The sequence below is a fragment of the Aquila chrysaetos genome, chromosome 4 (genome assembly GCF_900496995.4).
Source record: "Aquila chrysaetos chrysaetos chromosome 4, bAquChr1.4, whole genome shotgun sequence".
NCBI lineage: Eukaryota > Metazoa > Chordata > Aves > Accipitriformes > Accipitridae > Aquila > Aquila chrysaetos.
The window spans coordinates 67,062,283-67,078,591 of NC_044007.1; the positions used below are offsets into that span (position 1 = coordinate 67,062,283).

The following is a 16,309-nucleotide window of genomic DNA, read 5'->3' on the forward strand; positions in this document are numbered from 1 at the left end:
ATTATTGTGATACCAAATGTTCTCTGCAGCACACACTTTGCTCTCAAAATTAGATGTTGTAAAAATACATTAGGAATCCCTAAGTCAATATTGACCCAAGGCATCCGCCACAGGTTTTAGACAAATATATGCACAGCCACTCTACATTTAATCCATGTGCACATAATTAGCCATTTTTCTGAATTTTCAGTTTACCCAGAATAATTACTTCTGTTGTAGTTTTGATGATGGTCAAAAGTATAATAGAAGTATAGATGAGCATAAATGTATACCTCTTTCTGGTGACTGGATGCCACATTAAAAACTTCTAAAAAGGAAAGTGAAGAAACTGGGGAGATCTTTGTATAGGGCATGATGACACCCTTTCAAAAATACCGAGAAAATTGCTCTTGTATACTGTGCATTAGTTTTCACAAATGTGCTCTTGTAGATTTTTGTTTTTAGGGACAGTCTGTGGACTTTGTAAAATGTTAGGGTCTGAATAAACACGCAGTTTTGCTGGGCTTTGCCCACATACATGCTGACGGTACCATACAATTAGTTAATTATTGCAAGATTTAAGCTAATTTCAGTGAAATGGCAATATTTTATTGTAACACCTAAGGACTGCACTGATCATACTCGTAGTGAGAGGAAGAAAAATGCTGCAGTTACTAGAGAGGATATAAGGCATTGAACAAAAAGAGGAAAAATACTGTGGGTGAATGACGTGGCTTTAGTCTATATTCAGCCCACAAAAGGAGACTGTTCTGCAAAACATACCTAGTTAGATGTAGTCTCTCCACTGTGTTGCTCTGACCTGGAAAGCTACTTGAAAAATCTGGTTTTTTTCTTTTTCACTTTTATGATTTCCATTTCAACTGAAAATGATTTACAAATAAAAGATGGTTTTCAGTCAGCTCTCTTTTGCATAAATCTTCAAAGCTTAGTTGTATGGCTCATGTCGTCTGTACCATCTTTAAAATTATGCAGTCTTCAAATTAAGTATCTTTCTGGAATACTATGCAAATATATTGGGAGAACATGAGAAGCAAGATAGATGAGTTTGTTGCTGCAGGAGATTGTTTATGGTATCAATGAAGGGTCATGTAAAAACAGCTCAGTGTTGCAGCCTGTGGCCATCTGGAGGATAAATATATCCTTAAACTCAGAGTCTCTTTGACCTGTGCCAAGAAATTTGTAACATATATCCTTTATTACATTACTTTGAACAAAGTCCAGAGAAGGTAAGTGAAGGCAGCGTTACATTTGCACAGCTAAGGTACTGCAGTACTTTCTTAAAAATCATATTTATGTTTGAGACGGTTTAAGGTGGTGGGTTTGTTTGGAGGTGCTATTTACTTAATTTAAAACAACAACATGCAGAATGGAGGGAGAGTTGACAGTGATTAATGGATGGAAGACAGGAAATAAAGAGAAAAAGGGACTGATTGATATGACAGATTCCGTGTCATCCATGTACTATTTCAGCATGAAGAGTTTAAAGTGTAAACTATTGGAAAATGTATATGACATTACATTTAATGATAATACAACCAAGAAGAAGAAAAAGAGAATGATCATGGCAGAGATTGAATGTGAGAATGGCATGACCACGACGATTCAGTTAGCTGGTAGCATTAGGAGCAGTATAGGCTGATGGGGATAGAGTAAGTGAAGTGCTGGAGTTTCTGAGCACTCTGGGAACATCAGTTTTGCCAGGGACACATGGCTGAAGCAGGTACTTAAACACTGCGATTTTCAGGTAGCTGTTGCTGGGGGCCTTAGATAGAAATTCAGATACTTCCATAACTGGTAGAGATACCAGATGTTACATGGAAATAATCCTACGTCTCAAGTCCATGCTGCCTTTTCAAGGGTTTTGGCCCCATCTCAGCTCTTTGACATTTGTACAAGGTGGAGCCATGCAGACCTGGTATTTATCCTGGTGCCTGGGAGCCTCACGTTGGGTCAGTACTGAAGCACTGAGGTGCCCTTATGCTCTTTGTTACTTCCTCTTTTCCTTGTGGTGTTATGTGTCCTTAACGGCATGCTGTGGCAATGCAGCCCAAGCTCTTTGCCATGGCAAGGTACTGCAGGTCGCTGTGTGCATTTACCTGCAGTTGAGTAGGAATTACATTATTTCCTTCTTTGTTGTCATCCGTTACTTTTTCTCAATTGTAATGAAATTGGTTGCACACAAGAGACAGGTGTTGCTGGTATAACATTGGTGGTGATGTTCACGAGTGTTACGTATTTGAGTGTGAAGTGATGATGGTATTTTAAGTCAGCCTGCAGTAAGCCTATAGAAACACGGCATCTATTTTTCATCAAGTTACGTTACTTTGAAAATTCAGCTGTCACTATCAGTGAAGAAAAATTACTGTTCTGAAAAACAAATACTGAAAAAACCCAAGAATTTTTACTCTTTTGTATGAATAACATTTATTGGTTTGCTGAAAATTGCTGTTAAGACTTCTGAATTCCTTAGGGAGTCTATAATTTTTCTCATATGTCCAAGACATCTGTAGAGGAAGTCCCATTCATAAACCACTTAGGAGGAGCAGAATATGGGAAGATATTTAGTGATTTTTAAAGATAATTCAAAAAACTGAATACTTATAATAATTCCTTTTCTTAATTAAAACTGTGTGCTGAGTAATAAGGTAAGCTTAATGGACAGATGTGTACAGTCATTTTCAGCAACAGTGATTTTAAAAAAAAAGGTTTAAATGAAGCCCTCTTTTGGCTCCTTTGTCTCCTTCTGTATTTTAGTTTCTGATAGAAGTCTATAATTTATTCTTTATTTTTTATTGAATGTGTTTGTAAAGATTTTGAAAAGAATGGAAAAGCAGAGCAACTTCATTATATATGACTTCTCTGTTCCTTTCCATTTTGGATGTGTTGATAGAGTCAATAGATTTTTCCACAGTACTTGTGAAAACCATGCCTCTTCTCATTTATTTTTCTGAAAAAAATCCATTACATTGATTGATATAATATAGTGAATCCACCATCCTGGTGGATCTCCCAGACTTAACTCCAAATTTGTGGACACTTTAGAAAAATTGGGCTCAGACTTTGTGTCCCTACATCAGTTCTGCATCTATTCAAGAACAATAGTGAACCTTACTCCAGTAAAGTCCTTTGAGATCTAGGGATGAAAGCACTATATAATAGCTATGTAACAGTAGTTTCATTATATAGCAAAAATATGCAAACAGCATAAAGCTGGGAGAGACTAAGGGATTCTGGTGGAGAGAACAGAGTTAGAATTCATAATGATGTTGAGAAAAGACCTGAAAAATCAGTATGTTTTTGGATGAGAACAAGGACAATCGTTGGGTGTATAGATCCAGCATAGGAAGCTGTTGGGACAGCACTTCTGCAGAAGAGGACTTGAAGGACAGAGTAAAAGTGAACCAGTTGTGCGGTAGTGATACAAAAAAGCCAAATAATGTGGTGGGATGTATAAATAGGAGAGTAGTCAGTGTGGTCTCATACAGTCTCTTTGGTCAGTGGTAGTAGGATTCCAGGTAGAATAGTCCAGTTTGGGCACCACACTTGTAAGGAAGCTGTGGACTGATTAGGGAGTATTCAGGGAGAGCAGTGAAAATGGTCAGAAATTGAGAAAATGAGACTTATTTGGAGACTGACAAATCCATTAGTTTGCCCAAAGAATGCCTGACAGTGGTGTGTTGTCTGATTGCAAACATGGAAAAGATGGTTGCAACGAAGACTGGGCTTGTGTTTCTCTGTTTTGAACAGAGATGATTAGAAATACCTGGTTTAAACTGAGGCAAGAGAGATTTCTGTTAGACATGAGGAAAATGCTATAACAATTAGGATAATGAATTCTTGCAGTATGGTATCAAGGAGGTTGTAGCTCTTCATAAAAAAGTCCTTTTAAGACCAGATTAGATAAACAACTGTCAGAATAGGGACAGCAGATCATGCTTTGAAGGGATGACTTCCCAAGGTTTTTGCCAGCTTTATTTTCCTACAGTTTTTGTGAGAAAGCCATTTGAAACAAAGACTGTTATTTGGTTTTGGAAGTTAACAGACCAAAATTGCAAATATTATAAAGAAAAATTCTGTGTCTTTTGGGCTGAATTTGGTGAGTTCAAAACTCAGGAGTTCCCATAAATGAAAATAGAATTTTATATTACCTTCCTCACTAAGTAAGCTTGGTTTTAAAAGTGGAAACAGTTGGGAAGAGGGTGATACACTTTTATGCTCTACCCAGAAATTAAACTCCGTCCCATTAAAATGATTATGAAAAGAAGTCACAGTCATTTGCATATCCATAACACTTACCTTGTTACACCCTGGTGAGTCCTAAGACATGTCTCCTCGCAGCAGGGCTTAGTTTTCTTGCTAGGCTGAATCTGTTCGGCTTCTGTTTAATTGACAGGAAATGGAACAAGGGTCCTCTCTCCAAAACCACAAAGGAAGAGGTAGTAAAATGAAATTTCACCAAATAGGCAAATATCATCATCTGGTTCCTCCATCTTTCTCACAAATATTTCTCTTTGATCAGCAAGGTAATAATGAACAGTGAAAGTGAGGATCTGATTTAGCCATTCCTTAAGGTGGGTCGTTTGTATCTCTTGAAGCTTCTGTTCAGGATTTTTGAAAACTCCACCAGCGAGTTGGTGGTTGTGTTGGTCACTGCACAGTAACCGTCTTCATTATACTCATGCATTGGCTATACTGGTTATTTGCCTGAGCTGCAGCTGCAGTGGTACAAATCCCTAGGAGAGCTACTTTTTAACAAAATTTCAACTTGGAAATTTTCCTTTTTTTTTTTTTTTTTTTAAAGAAACTGCTGTGGAAGCATTATTAGCTCATGCCAGATTCACTGTTGTCACTATTTCACAACATGTTTTTGTTTGGTTTGTTGTTTTTTTGTCTCCATTGTGGCCAAAGACAGGATAATAATAATTTTGTTTCCTGAAGCAAAACAGCAGGATCAACTTCACTCAGTCCCCTGCATATAATTCTCACAATATAGATAATTAAATGTTGTGTCTAGATAGTCCTGTTTTGTCTTCTAAATTAAATTCCAAGATTTTATAAACTGAGAGTTTTGGCATGTGGTGGACTGTGACAGTGATGAAATTCTCCCTTTTTCAGTACTTATGGGCAGACCATGGGAGGAGGATAACAGGAAGAGCAGGGTAGATAAGATGAGAAATGTATGAGGAATATTATTGGGTAACATGTTTCTAATACAGCTCTATCTCATAAAGTTATTTTTTGTATCTCCCTTTTTTTATTGTTAATCAGTGTTTTTACCTGGGGTTAGCCTTAAATAATGCAGCCTAAATTGGCTAGTAGTGCTCTTAATTTAAGCATACAATAGCATATAGTCTTAGTAATTTGACAAATGATTTTTACGAATTTGGTAGTTCTTTCTTTGGTTGCCTAATATGGCTTGTGCAGTGTTACTTCAATTTGTTGTTGAATTAATTTCCTTCTTCTCTAATTACATTTCTACTATTTTTTTTCATACCTGTTAAAAAAATCAGTTCTACTAGGGTATATAAATAAAATAAGTTCCATCTAGTTCCTGCTTTTCCAGGTAAGCAATATTGCCTTTCTAAGACATTACCTGTATGTGGTTTGTATTACTGAAGAAAACCTTTCTTTTTCTAACCACTCACTGATGTTAATCCATTCTCTTCTTCTGCTGTGAGAAGAATATTCAAAACAATTGGTAAATAGTGCAATAAATAATATAATTTATTATATCACCTTATAATGTAATGCAATGAATATTGGTTTTATTACAGTCTTGTTTTAATAATTAGATAAAAACTCTGTCCTAAAACAATAAGTGGTATAATTTAAACTATACATTTCTTCTTTTCATTTGTGGAAAAAGAAAAGTTGTGTGCATTTTTAGATTTTAAAAGCCTGGGCAGTAAAAAACCCCTCTATTTTTGCTGTAGACAGAAATTTATCTCACAGGCAATGCCTGCACACAGACTCTTCTTGCTAGTTGTGAATAGTTCGTATCTTCTCAAAACTCTAGTAACTAAAGAAATATTTCTGTGTTTTATTATATTTGATATTCCAGTCAAATATATTTGTCCTCCTTCTGAAAAAAGAATATAAATATTTAAAAAAAAAAAGTAATCCTTCTCCTTTGTCCCTGAAGTTGTCTTTACAAAATGAAAATGATAGTTTTGGGGTAGTTGGGGGTTGTGAATGATTATATACTGAAGTGCTATAATCACCACAGTTGCTCATTATAAGAAAAAGCAAATTTTGAGAAGCAATCACTTACTGTATTTGGATATTATTTTAACTTGTTGCAACTTATGTAAATATTTTGGCAAAGGCCTAAATTGATCACAGACACTGAAATAACTTCAGTAATTACATAGTGAAGTAATTATTTAAATACTTTAATTGAAACCCAAAATAAAACCCACTGACTTCTTTACTTGGAGAAGTGGATAAAGTATAAAATTGACAGCAAGAAAATCAAAATGGCTTCAAAAATATTTCTCCCTTGTTTTGTGGTTGGCTGATACTATGGATAAATTGGTTCACCAGAGAAGGTAATAGGTACCATCTCTTCCTTGATCTGTGGTTCTTACTCTCCTGGGACAGGTAGCTTAGTTTCCCTTATGGAAAGTAGGCTGCATCCAAAAAGACTCAGCGATATGTCATGGTGATGCCTCACTGGACTGCTTAGGGACTGCTGTGCTGGGAGCTGCGACCCTCATTTATTTTTTTGTGTAGATAGAGACCTGAGTGAACTCACAAGCACAAGCAAATATTAAAAATACAACAGATTTAGCAAGCTGGTTATGACGTAGTGGCACCTCCAAGTAAGAAGCACTTGGAAGTACAGATGCCTTCCTCTATGGACAGTGTTGAGCTCCGGTTGCGGTGACTAAATTGCTGTATCGCTCAGTACCGCTGTCGGCTACAGGACTGTCACCTGCCTTAGGAAGAGTAGGAGATGGGTCGTTTACTCAGAAGGGATCATCTTTAGGTTGAGCTACCTTAAGTGAGGACAAGCCCCTTCTCTGCAGAGCGCTGTATTTTTTATGGGGTGACTGTTCTGCAAGAACAGGCCAGGGAATAGTACTGGGTCACAAAGTAACAGCATCTGGGAGACCCAGGATGGGTTCAAGGGGAGGATTCACTGTGTTATCGGAGGCACAGGCTTTTACAGCAATTGGGGGCATCTTTGACAGGCGAACAAGCTGCAGTCAAACAATGCAGTCTGGAAAAGAAAATGGATGTAGAGGAAAGGTGACCTGGAACATAGGGATTGCTTGAAACCTGGGACTTTTGAGGGTTTTTTTGGTCTTAGTTTATTAAAACTTAGGAATGGCACTTTTAGTGATTATTTAAAGATAATCAAGATGATAGTTGCTTCCCAACCACTAAAGGTGTCTGGTGCTCTTACGTAGTAACCTAAAAAATAACTCTTAAAACTGTTACAGCAACTTCGTGCCAATATGAGAGAGATGGAGAAACTCTGTTTGCGAGTCCGACAGGAAGACATCTCAGTTCTGCAGCGAATGATAAATCCTGTTAAAGAGGAAGCTTCATTTGCCATAAAAGACTTCCTGCAGCTCCATTCTGAATCTGCAGAAGAACTTAAAAGGCAACTTGAAGGACAGGAGGATGCCTCTTTAACAAGATCTGCAACTGTAGGAGGAGGTAGTAGAATTTCATTTCTGTATCTATTATATCTATATTGTTGTATCCAGTCCGCATTTTCTCTAACCAGATATAAATGAATTAAGCAAATGAGATTTCAGTTGAATAATAGTTGTTAATCAAGAAGTGGATTTCTTTCCCTACACCACACTTTTCTCATGACCTGTGACGGAGTTTTGACAAGTGGACAATGCTCTAATTAAGTATCTTAAGAAATAAAATAGCTGTGGCCTTCCCTGAGAAAGATCCCATAGCCTTGGATCTTGAAATAGAAGACTGTTAATAGGAAGCAGAATACTTACATTCATGTTTCACAGTAACTTGACTTCTTTTTTTCCTCCTGCAAATCGCTTGATCATGTGCGAGTAATCATTTAGGCTATTTTCATTGTATTAGTGCTTGTAACATCAAGAAGACAAGAATTTTTATATGACAGACAGCGTAATATGCTCCTCATGCTCTTCCCCTGCTCTAGCGTGGGGTCCCCTATGGGAGACAGTTCTCCATGAACCTCTCCACTGTGAGTCCTTCCCACGGGCTGCAGTCCTTCAGGCACAGACTGCTCCAGTGTGGGTCCCCCGTGGGCTGCAGGTGGAGATCTGCTCCACTGTGGACCTCCCTGGGCTGCAGGGGGACAGCCTGCGTCACCATGGTCTTCACAGGCTGCAGGGGAATCTCTGCTCCGGCACCTGGAGCATCTCCTCTTCCTCCTTCTTCACTGACCTGGGGGTCTGCAGGGCTGTTTCTCTCACATATTCTCACTCCTCCCTCCAGTTACAGTTGCTGTTTTGCAGCAGTTTTTTCCCTTCTTAAATCTGTGCTCCCAGAGGCACTACCACTGTTGCTGATGGGCTCGGCCTTGGCCAGCGGCGGGTCCGTCTTGGAGCTGGCTGGCATTGGCTCTGTTGGACATAGCGGGAGCTTCTAGCAGCTTCTCACAGAAGCCACCCCTGTAGCCCCCACTGCTACCAAAACTTTGCCATGCAAACCCAATACAGGGGAACATCTCTTCTGTAGCATTTTAACTTGGTAACTGACAGGAAAGCAGAAAACAGTATAAATCCATTTAAATAAAAGACTTTGAAAACACACTATAACATGCTACAAGTCAGACGTGTTTGCTGTTTTTTCCTCATTTCTGTACAAAATGTCTTTCATTCTTTGTTCTACCATTCTGTCTTCAGGGCAAGCCCTTATTATGCCCTGGTACCGGCTGGTGTTCTCTGCTAATGATCTGTGAGAACGTTGGTTACATCAGGATTAAATCTTTCCACATAACAGTAATTGGTTTGATTGCTGCAGTAGCAGTATTGTTTAAAATTGTTTGAAAATTTCATGTGTCTTAAAATTGAAAGAGTATTCTCAATGGCATTGTAGAAGAACCTGCCATCAAATTTGATTTCATGACCCTTCTTGTTGCTACATAAAGAACTACTAGAACTCTTTCAAGTGTGATTAACAAGCTAATGGTCAAAGAGGGAGAAAAGTAGATTTGAAGACTGGGCTTGCTTTTGAGAATGTCATGTGCAGTAGTATCAGAAAGCCTTATGAATATCAAGATATATCAAATATAGAACCACAGAAAGGTTCGTTTTGGAAGGGACCTTTGAAGATCATATAGTCCAACCCCCCTGCCATGGGCAGGGACATATTTCACTAGATCAGGTCACTTAAAGCCCCGTCCAACCTGACCTTGAACACTTCCAGGGATGGGGCATCCCCAACCTCCCTGGGCAACTTGTTCCAGTGCCTCACCACCCTCATTGTAAAAAATTTCTACCTTCTTACCAGGCCAATAAAAAAGACTGAATTGTCTTCTGACATATGAATCTTGACTTTCTCGACACCTTCAGCATCTTGTAGTTGACTGTTCAGTAGTTTGTCCTAATATCTTTGTGGGTTTTAAAGTCTGCCTATTTGCTGCATTCTACTTCCCCTCCACAAAAGGAAGATAACTGAATCTGTTCTCTTGCAGTCCTCTGGGACCCCCTTGTTCATGTTCTCAGAAATACGTTTGAACTTCCAGAGGCTGTTTCTAAAATGCTCTAGAGTGAATTTCATCAAACCTTTAGGACTTGAATAGATCTAGCTCATCTAAATATTTTTAACCTGTTCTCTTTATGTTTCAGCCTATCCTTTTTTTTCTTTCTTGTTTAAATTAATTGCATCAAATACTTGATTACAGCTACCTGTTTGTATAAAGACTGACTTAATCTTCCTCCAGGTCATCTGTTTTGGTTTTTTTTTTCTCTACCTGGCAATGCACTTACACTTCATCTTCCTCTAACTTCAAAAGCATTCACAGAAACTTTCTTGCTACCATTTATGCCCCTTGGTAGTTGCAATTTATTTATGTCCTAGTCTTTCTGATATTAACTTTCCATGCTTATATTATTCCTTGTACTCACCTTAATTGTGTGCCAAATTTTTTGATATGCAGGGCATTGAAGAGCTCTTGCTGATGCCATAAACATTTTCCTCTGCATCAGGACAATTTGCTGTCATCTTCAGTATAGCCTATTTTATTAGTGTCTGCCAGCTCTTCTGCAGTCCCTTATCCTTTAGGAACTTCTTCCCCATAGTTTCTGTTAATCAATTTGCTGAATTTGTCGATGCCTCTTTTGCGGGGAGCTCATTGTCTTCAGTCTTTGAGTTTTAGAATAGTGAAGTCTGGTATTCAGTGATCCCCTTCATCCATATTAGCCATTACTTTCAGGCTCTTTGTGAGTTCTTCTCTGTTACGATCAGAACTAAATTTAAAATAGTTCTTCTTTTGGTAACTTTGTGGTATTTCATTGGAAAGGTCTTGTCCTAGCTTATTGCTTTTCTAATGGTTACATAGGTGGTAAATAGGAACTAGAGTTTAATTTCAAAGAACAGGACTACTTTTTAAATCTGAAATACCTTTAAAGTATGGAGGACATTGAGCATAACAGCACTTCAGAAAGACAAGAAATTGATCAGGAAGATTGGGATGAGAAGAACAGAAAAATATTCCTGGAATGACATGCTCCTGCAAGTCCGCTCAAGAATATGGAAATAATTCACCCCATTTGAAGTGAAACATACAGACAGGCAGACAACTAAATACAATTAAACAGATATTTTTTTCAAGTTTGTCTGCCTGTGAAAGCAGCTCTGTTGAATTGCTAACACAGATGCAATATATTGCCTATTCTTTTGTGCTTAGAGGCTGCAGTCCTGAAAGCAAATCTTGGCTGCTGATCTTAATCAAAGGAGCTTCAGTATGCCCGTTCTTTGTAGCATGTTGCTTCCCATCTGGTAGAGAAGGAAGGAGTTTACAAATTCAAATCGCCCATTTAGAAGGCATGTCAGTGATATGATGTAGTCCCTTCCCCCATTCACCATCCTCAGCTGAGGTCCAATAGAAATGGAATTTAATTGCATTTTAAACAAATATTAACAAAAGGTGAGACTCCACTCTTAAAATTACTAAAATCTTTGAAGCAACGTATTGAATCTCGCAGAGCATTAGATTTTTATCTTGAGTGTAATGAGGTGCGAAGCTGCTGTATGAAATCTGCAGAGGTGTTTTGTATTATTGCATTTCTGTGGAGATGCTGTAAGTGAACTGGTGGAGCCACTTCCATTCTCAGTTCTATTAAAATTGGTTAGACTTGATAAAACATGAACTAGTGAATATAAATTTTTTACTCATACTTTCAGCCCAAATGTGACTTCACCTTCTCTTACCCTTCTTGTTCTTTACCTTAGTTTTTTGAAGTGAGTAAAGAATTTTCTTGAGGAATTTTTTCCCACTAATTTTTAGTTATTAGAAAATGATAACAGTGTAAACCTACTTAGAATTTTAAGTTCTCTGGAATGTGTGTCATGCAAAACTTCAATATCATTTATGTACTTTGAAGGATGTGCTTTTCTACAATAGGTCAGCATAGATTGTTAAGGACAGATCAGAGTAGGGAACATAATTTGTGAGGAGGCAGTTTTGCTTCGTGAGCATTTTTTTTGCTTTTGAATTACTAATATTTTAATTTCAACCAACTTAGCATGCATCTGGCTGATTAGGGAAGAGTATGCTTTTCTTGGCAGAAGAAACGTGATTTTGAATTAGGATTGTGAAGGATTGAAATTGAACAAAATACTCAAAGCCGATGTTAAATGTCAGAATATGTAGCAGAATTGGTTTCTCCAAAAATGCACGCATTTGGATATATGATTAATTACGTTGAAAAGGGAAAAGCAATATTTTAGAACTGATTATGTAACATTAATTAATCTGATGTTAAAAATTAAAAATATGTTCTGGAAGAACAGGTGGTGATTGTAGAAGGTGAAGGGCCTTCCTGGATTCTTAAAGGAAAAGGTGTAGAAATAATTAGAAAGAAAAACAAGCCCAAAATAAAACCCCAAATCGTTTACTCCATTGTTGTTACTGAGCTACTCTGCTTACTTAGTAATTATGGCTGAATATCAGCTTCATTGATGTTAGGCTTCTATTGATCTGAAAGTAGGAAGATTAGGTCCTTAATGTATTTTGAGATCCTGGGATAAAAATGCTGAGAAATGGACAAATGTTACAAAAATGTATCATTTTTATTTTATCTTAAATTAATTCCATGAATAGGCATGCACTATGACTAATTTTTTAAATGAATATGATTATTTTTATTTGTTTTCCATTACTCGTATCTGTTGTAGTAACAGTTCTATAACATTATTATAGTACCTTGGCACATTCATTGTTTGTAAAGATTTTAATGCAATATTTACACTTTAGTATTGGTAGACATACCTAACCCGTCTTCCCCATATTAAGCTTTCTCTTGATACTACCCTCCCAAGGAAGGAAACATCAATGTCCTACTAAAGTAGCTATCTTCCTTCAGACATGGAAGTTGTCTAAATTAACATGATCTTTGCACCGTGTTTAGACGCATACGTTCTCCAGTCTGCCTTTCATACTCTCAAGCTATTCCTTAGTCCTTGCTATGACAAGCGAAACTTGTTTGTTCTTTATTACCACTTAATTACTTGTCCATAATTATGCACATGTCCGTTACATCTGTAGTGGCTCGATACTGGTCTCTTTGACTGGAGGAGGTATGTGTGTGTCTGTTCGTTATATCTGCTCTCCCCCACGCCACTTAGCTGTCTCTCATTGCCCATTTTTTCCACCGTACTTTGTCTAATGTCTTCTGCATTCTTCTGCATTCTAAGTGATTTAGAAAGGAAGATACTCAAAAGTATCTCCTTTACACTGCTGAGCTGCAAACGTTTGTCATCCTCACAGTACTGTTACCCAACTGGATCCAGCACTGAGTGCTGGGCAGCATGTTACTTGGTTTTCACTGCTTTTACTTTTTGAAAAGCTTTTTCCTCCAGCTTCTTTTAGTCCCAAATAGCTGAAAATCAAACCGGTAGCATAATAATCAATCATAAAATGAATAACTGTCTGTTCAGTTTTGGAAGCACAGTGTTTTTATGTGTCATATGTAAATGAAAAGTTTTTGTCCCAAGCTCAGCTTTCTTAGCTCGGCTGATACAAAATTAATTAACTGACTTTGAATTCAGGAGTATAATTTCATTCTCAGAACTGATTGTGAAAGTGTGCTGATAGAAATGAATCCATTTCTTTGGCAATAACTTCCTTTTAAGAAACTGTCTAGTGCTGTAAGACTTTTCCCTATATGATCATTTTCAGGGCTGTTGCTTGGCTTGAATTAGGTTTAATATCAATTTATCCACGAGAAACATTAAGAGTGAGAAGCTGCACATCACCTCCATTCTGATTCAGTACATTTATTTGTAAACATCATGTTTCTCATTCAGAAACTTTATATAACAAGGAAGTGAAGGACGGCTCCCAAAGGTTAATCCAGATCTACTCCCGCCTTCCCGAAATACCTCAGGAAGAAAATGCAGCTGAGTCCTGGGAAACTTTAGAAGAGGTATGTTGCAACTCCCTTACTGCCACAGTGGTGCTCTTGTTTTTAGCAACTATTACAAAGTAACATTTGTTTTTTATTTGTAGGACTTGATTCAGCTTAGCCAGTTGGTGACTGAGTTTTCTCTCTTAGTCAGCGTAAGTATTAATTCTGCATTCTATCCTAGATAGAGTCTTGTACAAAAAGAGGGTGAGTGGTTAACTCCTAGTTGGGGGAAAAAAAGATGAGCAATACTTCTGCCTGTAGTCTGAACTCAGACTGAGCTAGTATCACTTGGATCAACGTGACAGAATAGCAGAATAACATTAACTGAATTTATTCAGTCCAATATTCAAGACTACGAAGTCTAGTCACTGTTAGGAGCTTCAGGAAAATGCCAGTAGAAGCACAGCAGTTTACCCACAGTGAGCCGAGATGTCTGCACTAAGGTGCTGTCTTTGCTACTTGGGACCTATGGTAAATACACCTATAGTTTCAAAGTGGATACATTAGATACTTTCCAAAGTCATAGATGATGCATATAATGCTTACATCAAATTGTCTAGCAGTAAGGTGAAAGGTTTTCTTTTGATTTTCAAGTGCCAGCAGAAGAGGAATGTTCAAAAGCATTAGTTTAACTACTCGGCTGCCCTGTCTGGTTAGAAAACTAACAGCTCTTCCTTCCCTACAGCAGTGACTCATTGCTACAAGGATCTCCTTGTAGCTCTCCTGTTGATTCAGGCTCTGTCAAGGCAGATTTTTGAGGAGGCAACAGTCTTCTGTTTCAGCACTAGTACTGGTAATTGCTCCAAAGTTCTTGTCACCAGAGCAACTACTGATGTTCTAGCCAGTGCCCTTGGCCACAAGTTGAACCTCAGGAGAAGCTCTACAGCGCTGACTGCAGGCTTCTGCCCAGGTCCCATTCATTTTTACGATTTCTAATCGTAATGGTGACGATAGCCTTCACTGCACAGGGTGGGTGTTTCTTAGGTGCTTTTTCTTGCTTAGTCAGGAGTACTAGAAAAATTTGAAGTTTCCCTCACCTTTATCATGCCCTTTCTCTACTCTCACAAAGCTGCCAAAAGGTCTTCAGCATCCACACCCAGTTCCCAATGTTTAGTTCTTCCTGTGCCACAGGGAATTTAAATCCACAATTCTCATCTCCTAGGAGAGTTCTTTAATCTCCTTGCTGTTGGGTTAGTTGGGGTAGATAAGCTAGCTTTTATCCTTTCTGCTGAATATGTGCTGCTTCACATATACAAAAAAAAAAGAAAAAAGACCAAGGTTCATTAGGCTGGAGGGGGACCGTAAAAATTTTTATTCAGTAGCCTAAATGTTAGCAGCTTTAGCTAAAAAGGAGTAGTTCCTGTTCCCAGGACTTTCTGGATTTTACATGTAACCATCATTAGATATAATAGCAAGCATCCAAAGTGTGTGGATTGGATAGTAGATGAAGATACCAGAGCCGGTGGATTCAGCAGTTTCTGAATTAGAAAGAGGCAAAAAGTTCAGAATGCCTTATATTTTAAGCTGAACGTTAGCCGTCTCATTATTTTGTGACATAAACCAGCCTGGGTACCGCTGAGATTAAAATAGGAACAAACAAACCCACAAACCCCTTTATCTTCCGCTCTGCTGTTCTCTGAGAGAGGCTGCAGGGGAATCTGACTGCATTTGGAGAAAGGATGGAATGTTTTTGTAAAATCAAACAGTAAAATAGAGAGCAACATCAAGTATATTTTCAGTACTGTCACTACTCTTTACTTTGTAAAGTTAAGTCAGTGGTTTATAATGTCATAATTGAACACTTCTATTTAGATTTCTTGGTGCAGCTTTGTACGTTGAGAGTTGGTACTGATCTTATAAATGCTCTTTATAGATTGGTTTTTTGAATGTGAAACTCAGCAGGAAACGAAAAGGCTAGTTTGCATTATTTTTCCCTTTGGAATACGAGTTCATCTACTCAGAAAAGATTTAGAAATCATATGTTTGGGGTTTTTTTCTCTAACTGCAGCAACACATTGTATAATACCCACTCCATATTACTACTGAATAGTTGAGATTTTTTTACAGTAAGTTTGTAGTTTCGGCACAGTTTATCAGATGCTATTAATGAACCACCATTAAGGCTGCACGGCTGCAGTGTGTAGCAGATGAAAGCGGCTGTGGGGCCCTGATTACAGGCGTTAAAATGGTGTGTATTGGCTCACTGCTGCTTCCCAGCAGGCTACCTCACTCATAATTCCTTTGCATCTAGTCTCAGCAGGAGAAGATTGACAGGATTGAAGACCATGTCAACAGTGCTGCTGTGAATGTTGAAGAGGGAACCAAAAACTTGGGGAAGGTAGGGATCTGCTCCTGCTGCTGAATCAATGGTACTCTGCCTCCCAGCAATCCTCTGTATTAACCCAATTGATCTGCCGTCTTTAATGCTGAGGGAGCCAGCAATTAAGGAAATAAGGAAGAAATGACCCACAGGTAGCAGGGGAAAAAAAATAATCAATCTCTCTCGTAATTTTCTATCGCATCCAGGCTACTAGGAAATACAGGGGTTTTTTTTGCTTTTTTTTTTATGCTATTCTGATGGTACTTTAGTTTACCTGCAAAGACAAGTGCATTCAACAATTGGCTCACAAGATTCAAATAAGCGTAAAACAACAGATTGATAACATGCAATTTCAGTCCCATTCTATGTAGATGTCGGTGATAGTTGCTAATAAGCCACAAATTCAGGCATG

General features: G+C 38.0%; 1 protein-coding gene across 13 annotated transcripts in view; it reads left to right on the top strand.

Moving 5' to 3' along the window:
• Window positions 1-16,309, top strand: part of STX17 (syntaxin 17) — a 36,921-nt gene that overhangs the window by 17,447 nt on the left and 3,165 nt on the right. For 12 of the 13 annotated variants that reach the window (XM_030011614.2, XM_030011605.2, XM_030011613.2 and 9 more), the window contains 4 exons: window positions 7,446-7,665; window positions 13,477-13,595; window positions 13,679-13,729; window positions 15,829-15,915. In XM_030011614.2, the coding sequence (XP_029867474.1) occupies window positions 7,446-7,665; window positions 13,477-13,595; window positions 13,679-13,729; window positions 15,829-15,915 (477 nt within the window). Of the gene's footprint in view, window positions 1-1,857; window positions 1,950-7,445; window positions 7,666-13,476; window positions 13,596-13,678; window positions 13,730-15,828; window positions 15,916-16,309 lie in introns of all 13 variants that reach the window. The other variant, XM_041122901.1, reaches the window with a different exon arrangement.